A 7,371-nucleotide genomic window follows, 5' to 3' on the forward strand; every position below is an offset into this window, starting at 1 on the left:
CTTAAACATAATAGTAAGGGCGAAACTCTGCTAGGTCAAATGAGGATGTCACATTCATGTTTCTGCTTAGGGCTGGTATGAAAATAGTCGTGTACTAGCTCAGGATCCAAAAAGCAACTTAATACGCAATGTATAATATTGGAGAGTGTGTACTGTGCAGGCAGTGTCCGTGGCATACAGAATGACGCCACAGAGATCATCCTGAATCTCTCAGGATTTGAATTGGAATTTCAATCAGCCTCAGTTTGCTTCTGGATGTCTCTTGGCATCTGGCTCCAAACATGACAAATCTCCAGAATGGCACAGGGCATGTGCCTGAGAGTTATGGTTAGTGATGGGTTAAAACTCCACTCCATCATTTATAAGACTACCTTCTAACAAATGAACTTTTAATCTTAAACATACTGGAGAATACAGACCACAAGTTATATAATCTGTACTGAAAATCACTTCTAAGGTTCCTTCTACAGATCCCAATACTTCATGAAGCTGAGTGATAATTGGATAAATAAATAAATAGAATCTGTCAAAAAGAAGAAAGAATAAGGAAAAAGGAAACTGTATTTTATAAGATACACAAACATACATGCACACACACACATACATACATACTCATGTACATGCGTACACGTGCATATATGCTATCTTTGGAAATGATCCGTACTAACATTTCATGAGCCTGTAAGCATTCTGTGTCCCACTCTTCAGCCAAGGGTACTTCCAGTCAGGCAGAATAAGGGAGTGGCTAAAAATATAGATCTTCACAACTGGTAATGCAGAGTGACTTTTGGAGTGTTACTAAATTTTTCTGTTTTTTTTTTTTTCATATACAAAGTAGGATATTAAAATTCATCTTTGATAGTGAGGTAGTGTGAACCAAGTGAGCTAAAGTATATGAAGTATCCCATATAGTGTCTGACATATAACTATTAGTGACTATTTGTTTATAGACACTATTGTTTTATTGCCCATCTGCCTGTTTTTGTTGTTTTGGCCTTTATTTGTTATTCCAGCGTTGACACCTCAGCATGCTGATGTCATGCTCGGTGGTGATGTTTATTGTAACAGGTGTGTACCACAGCGTGGTGCACCAAAGCAAGAGGCAGACGGTTCTCACCTTGCCCAAGATGGTTCACTCATTCTGCAATAAGCATTTTCTTTGGAGAATTCATGTGACCTGGGGATGTGAAGCTGGCCTCCAAATCTGTAGTCACTTGTTTGCCACATACCCAGCAAGTAATTTTCTTTCCCCTGTCCCTCCCTCTCTCCCTTTCTTCCTCCCTTCCCTCCCACTCTATCTTACTTCCTTCCTCCCTTTCTTCCCCCTCCCTTTTTCCCTCCCTTCCTCACTCCTTCCTCCCTCCCTTCCTCCCTGTTCCTCCCTCCCCTCCTCTCTTTTTTCCTCTCTTCCCTCTTTTCTTTCATTTTAATATTGTGATGAGAGTGGAAAGTTTAATGTCTTTTATTTATATAAATTAACATGAAGTGTAGGAATTATACCCAAAGTCTTGTTTTGTTAATGAGGTATATGGAAAACATGAAGAGATATAAGGTTGTTGGGGAATGTTCACAGCATCCTGTAGGCAGAAAATATGATCACATATGAGATTCATTTCTTACCTGGATTGCCTGTGGACAGTAATAATCTTCTCTCTGGCTCCATGCTGCTTGATCCATACCAGTTGTCTCTGGTTTCCATAATAAAAAGTCCAAAGGTATCCAGAAATAACATTTATTAATCAACAATAAAACACACAATAGAAAAGACCTTATAAGTAAAACTATATATTTATAATGCTTTATTGGTTTTTCTCAAGAACTCCACAAAACACTACAGACAGTAACAAAATAATTCAATAAATGTTAAAAACTTCCAAGATAATTATAGGACACTCTTTATCATATGTGAGCATCGTCAGTTCCATGACCATTAGATACATTAGCCAATGCTGTCATAGATACCTTTCTTGAATAAAGAACATATTTCTTAAAATCTGGGAATCATAACATTTACACACATCCATACACAACATAACAGCTCAGAATAAGTGAAGCAGATCCCCAAAATGACCTGGAGTCATCTGCCTATACATCACTTAAAGATATTACAGTGTTAACAAGATAGAGATCAACACACTTAAGAGAAATGTAGGGGGTTCACTTGGGGGAAAGAAGGGAAATTGGGCATTAAAGCTGTTTACATGTTTTCCATGGCCCGCTTGGCAAGATGCTCCCTTCCCTGCTCTGCCTGTTCTTGATTGAGGTACTCCAGCACTTTCAGGAGCATATCTTCATCCAGGTACTGTCTGTTTGGGGTGTCCTCGTTCTTCAGGGATCCTACAGGGATCCTTTTGCTCACCTTGGCCAGTTTCCCCATTTCCTGGGAGCTTCCTTGACCCATATGCTCCTTGATAGCCTGCTCGAGCTGCTCTTCTTGGAGGTCATCTTCCGAGGAGCTTGGGCTGGGCACTCTCTTCAGCTGGTTGGTATTGATGAGCTCAGGGTACTTAACTAGCATCCTGGCTAAGTACTCTCCCAATTCTTGGTCCTTATCATTCAGATTTTCATAGAGTGCTTGTCTGCTTTCAGTATCTGGGATCCAGGCTACTTTGGGAATCTGGTTGGCTCTAGCTTTCCCAGGACCATAAGGGAGCCTCAGCAGAGACTTGTCTCGGCTATATTGATTGGAAAAATATGGGGATTTCTGATTTACTACATTCTCCATCCCTAAAACATTTAAAATGTCCTCAACACTGAGCCCGTCGGGCAAGGCCTCTACCATACCACGACCAGGTGCCTTGAGATACCCACCCTTGGAGAGCATCTTACTTTGAAAGACGTCTGGACGATCTATGTCAGCCTCTGGGATGTCATCTAGGTCAACAGCAAGCTCCAGATCCTGCTCTGGCTCCACCAACCCATTTGTCTTCTCTCCAGCTTTGAGCATCTCAATTAAGTCTTCAGGGGGTATCTGCAAATTCCTGGAGATTTCAATCAGCTGATAAATAGACTGAGAATCAAGGGGCTTCTCGAGAAGCCTGGCTGCCCTGTCCCCGTTTTGCCCACTCTGTGACCTCCCACTGCCCACAGCATTCACTAACCTTCTCAGGTAGGTGATGACTTTGGAGGCATCCTCTGAGAGTTGGTCTTTACTCTCTCTCTGGTTCTCTTCATCCGGGAGCCCCAACTGCCCTGAACGTTTCATCTCTTCATTGATCTGCTCGTTTTTTTCTGTGTTCTCTTTGCTGTCTCTCACCTCTTCCTGGGTTTGAGTCTCTATTTTCTCCTCTATGGGGCTCCAGTCTTCTCCCCCCACCACATCTTCATAGGCAATGTTGTTGGTCTTGTACACATCATCTTCATCATCTGTGTAGAGCTTTTGTTCCTCGTCAACCCTCTCACGCTTCTGGTTGCTTGGCCCTGTCAGTTTGCCAAGCTCTTGGAACACAGACTCCAGGGTAGCAAGACTTTGGGGTGTGTATTGTTCTTCGACTATTTCATTTGTGCGTTTGAAGGGGTTTTCTCTGGAATTCTCTTCATACATGAGAGGGAACCGCATGTGCTTGAGTTTCCTCTCCGGCCACTGTTGAGCCTCATAGTCATCAGGCGTGTCCACAGGGAAGTTCTTCTCTAGATTCAAAGCATAGGGCTTGTTTTCTTTGGGGGCAGATGGCGGCTCATTTTCAGCCTGCCTCAGAGCCTCAAGTATTATCCGCATCCACTCATCTTCACTCAGTACATCCCTTGAGCTCTCTGCCAAGTGACTTTCTTCTCCGTTTTCTTTGAGTTGAAAAGGAACAGAAACGCCTTGGTAGGGATTGTAGTCTGGGCTGTTTTCTTCCCTGTGAGCTTGCTGCCTGAGCTTTTCTATGTACTCCAAAGCCCTGATCATTTCTGGACTAGGAAACTTTTGGACATTCTCCAATCTGAGGTCTGGTTCTTTCTGAAGCAGCTGGTTTCGCTGGAAGGAAGCTGCTTCGGCTCCAGAGACGAGGAAAATTAAGTGGATAAGAAGCAGAACTGCTCCAAATCGGTAAGCCTTAGCTTCAGCCATGTCTTAAAGATTTCCTGAAAACATTAAAAAATACAAGTTATCACAAATGATACAAGCTTTAAGACACAATGGAAAGAAAAGAAAAACATAAGCCACAGTGGAGAATGGAGAAGAAATCATTCCATACTATACCTAGGAGAACTATTTAAAGTTGATGAATGTTTCCTATATGATCTTCACAAGCTAACCATAGGAATCTATAGGAAAAATTGTTACTCATTTGCATCAGGCTTGTCTGGCATTCTCTTTAAGAAAAGCACTGACAGGGAGCTTCTCTAATTTTGTGTCTTTCGTTTATAAACTAGCAGCTTGATTTTTATCATGTTTCTTTTCAACAAAACAAGACTTTGTAAAGTATTATAATTTCTTCAAATAGCATTCTATTAAAGCCAGTTTGAAAATAATTTCTCGTGGCACATGTATGTATACATAGAATTATCCCATAAGATTGTGTCAAAATAATAGCCTGTTTGATTTATTCTCTAAGTTGGACATCCAATTTTGTTGTAGAAGTGCAACAGCTATATATGATGATGTAATATAGCATATTAGTGTCAGTAACACTGAAAGCCTTGGGCGTGGACCCTGCTCCACTCACTGAATGATAAATCCAGCAGTTAGCTGCTAATCCCCAGAACCTGGGTCCTCTCAGGTCTCAGCTAGCATAATAAACCAAGAAAGCTTTTTGTGGAAGCCTGCAAAATTAATAACCTACACTTTTAAATTTTTCTATGTGTCAATCTTCAAATAATTGTATTATGGCAGACTGACAAAATGCAATTATGGTTATATTTTTCATCTTTCCTCTAGTGTATAGTAAATAAACAGATGCTACAGAGAGAACATAAGTTTACTTAACTAGTCTATTTCTAAGCTTTTGAGTGTTCAGATTCAGCTTGTCTTATGTCTCTGTCTATTTTTGTAGGGACCTGTGAAATCTTAAATGACTCACACACACTGTTAGAAAATCTGAAAATAACCACTATGTAACTCCCAATTTAGATAAACACAGACGATGTGTTGAATTCTTCCTACTTAAAAAAAAGAGAGAGAGAAAGAAAAGAGAAAAAAACCTTCATTCATTTTTTTTCTCCAATATTTTTAAAATCTCACAGATGGATTAGTAAGAGGAATCACTTGATTGTTTCCTGTTTGGCATTGCTGATAACTGGAGAAGAATTTGAATCCTTTCAAATTCTTTTGTAAATAAATGCATGTAAATAAATTTATGAGTTTGTTCATGCCTTCAATGCATCCTGGTTTTGTGACAAATAAGCCAAGTTATGTGAAAATAATTTCCTGTTAGATTAAACATCAAGATATTGCTTAATAGATCTTGCTGATAATGGATGCTATAATTTTTTAGAGCTGTCAATAGGTTGTAGGCATAGAAACTTCCTTTGCATAGATACATAGGCTGATTAAAATTACCACCAAGTAGATTATTTAAGCATACACAGAATGTTTTCAAAATAAGTAAATGCTTACTTCAAGAAACTGTATTCATAAACTTGTGAGTGATATAATGAAGTTTAAATAAAGGTTTTATATATATATATACATATATATAATGTATTTCATATTACTTCAGGATTGATTTAGTTTTGGCAGTCAGGTTTCATCACTGTCCTGTTAAATGTTATCTTGAAAACCATAATGAGTGCATTTCCTTTAAGATCATTATCTTGACATATTCTTAACACATCTTAACATATGGATTACATGATTATCTGTGAAGTCACTACTTCGAAGGGAGATTTTTCTGTAGAATTAGAGAAAGAATGCTCATTGCAGTTTGAACCACAGCCTAGCAGGCATGGCCGTCTCGTCACCGTCTCTGGTTTACTTTAGATGACACCATTATTGCTTCTAACACTCAGAGGACTTCATTTCCCCAGGAGCTGCTCTTGCAAGCAGTGAAGATGACTTTAATAGTTCTAACATCTTCCAGTGTTTGACTTAAAATTTAATTTTCAGAAGTCTAAATGATAGGAACATTGTGTCTCCTCGGACAGTTATTACTGATGCCCCTTACAGTAAAAACATCTCTCCTCTGAAATCAGATGGAGCACTGACAGTGAACCATCAACACATGTGAATAAATCTGATTCAAACAACCCACCTAGTTAGGATAAACAAAAATAAATTTGTTTCAATCAACCACTTGAGCAAGTAAGATATCAGCTTTTCCAACCAAAGCATAAAAATTACAATCATAGTCTATACCGATCTATATATTTTCTTCCCTAGATTCAAAGTTATCATTTCTCTGTAATTCATAGTAACATAAACCTTTCCCACAAAGTCTTAGTTTACCTTTGAAAAGAGAAAAATATCAATGTTCAAAATTTTTCTAAGCTGCTTTCTCAAGACTGAAATTAGCACATAATAACATAAGCCCTTCTGGAATATACCAGTTTGTAAAATAATTAATAATTAATTCAGAGTTCCCATAAGGTGAATATTAAAGAAAGGAAACAAATCTAAATTTTTTGCCTCTGTGACTCATGTGATTAATGACATTTGAATCCTTGTAAACTGACTGTTAAGATTATTAAGCATATAAATTATATTCTTGGTTCTATATCTGACTCTTGGGAGGAAAAACAACACACTAGGAAAAGAATCAAAACATAAGGTTTGGTTAACTTTACATTAATCTGCATGTTGACATTAAAATTATAAACTTTTCTCCTCTCCTTGCATACAGTTTTTCTCAATAACATTATAGTTAATGCATATTCTCTGACAAGTCTTGTAAATCACAGAACCCTTCATTTATGCACGCATGTAGAGTATCCTTGCCTGAAAAGCAGCAGGTTGTCCGATTATTCTATCAATTTAAGCTTGCCAACGGTCTTTTTCCTCTCATCTGGGAAAACAGGGAGGAACACTCAATTGAGAACTTTCCAGTAAATAGAAGAGAAAGCAGTCTTACCTCTGTCTTATATTGTGTGGAAGGCTCCAAGCATGCTCCTCTCTGCCGCTGAGTGAGGGCTCGGGCCGTTTCAGCACCGGACAGCTCCTCGGCTTATAGAGAGCCTGGGCGCCTGACTCCGCATTCCACGCTGACGTCACCGGCTCAGCCTCAAACCCCAGCGCAGGCGAGCTTTTTCAAAGAATCCGGGAGAAAACAATCACTTTAGATATTTTTTTTTAAAGCGTTGCATGCTTACGCCACCTGTCTTATGTAGCAAAAACTACAGCTTTTTTTTCTTCCTTCTCCTTTTATCAGAATCTCTGACGCTCAAAATAAAATGTTCAGCACAAATTCCCTTAGAAAGAAAGAAATCTGTCAGATAGACATGACTAATCGC

At 38.9% G+C, this 7,371-nt stretch overlaps 1 protein-coding gene across 2 annotated transcripts; it reads right to left on the reverse strand.

Moving 5' to 3' along the window:
* Positions 1-1,718: 1,718 nt before the first annotated feature.
* Scg2 (secretogranin II) lies at positions 1,719-7,150 on the reverse strand. Of its 2 annotated transcripts, XM_031368133.1 has the most exons (3): positions 6,993-7,149; positions 3,102-4,068; positions 1,719-2,981 (listed from the first exon to the last, which is right to left on the reverse strand). In XM_031368133.1, exons 2-3 carry the CDS (start codon positions 4,052-4,054, stop codon positions 2,198-2,200), a joined length of 1,737 nt encoding a protein of 578 aa, XP_031223993.1. In that variant the 5' UTR covers positions 4,055-4,068; positions 6,993-7,149; the 3' UTR covers positions 1,719-2,197. The 2 variants fall into 2 exon arrangements, with proteins under 2 accessions (XP_031223993.1, XP_031223992.1); XM_031368132.1 differs by having other exon boundaries at positions 1,719-4,068; positions 6,993-7,150.
* Between the last annotated feature and the right edge of the window lie 221 nt (positions 7,151-7,371).

The sequence above is a fragment of the Mastomys coucha genome, unplaced genomic scaffold (assembly GCF_008632895.1).
Source record: "Mastomys coucha isolate ucsf_1 unplaced genomic scaffold, UCSF_Mcou_1 pScaffold14, whole genome shotgun sequence".
NCBI classification, from domain to species: domain Eukaryota; kingdom Metazoa; phylum Chordata; class Mammalia; order Rodentia; family Muridae; genus Mastomys; species Mastomys coucha.

Excerpts from the sequence above, each read along its gene's own strand:
- Scg2 (XM_031368132.1), bottom strand. The coding sequence starts at position 4,054 with ATGGCTGAAGCTAAGGCTTACCGATTTGGAGCAGTTCTGCTTCTTATC.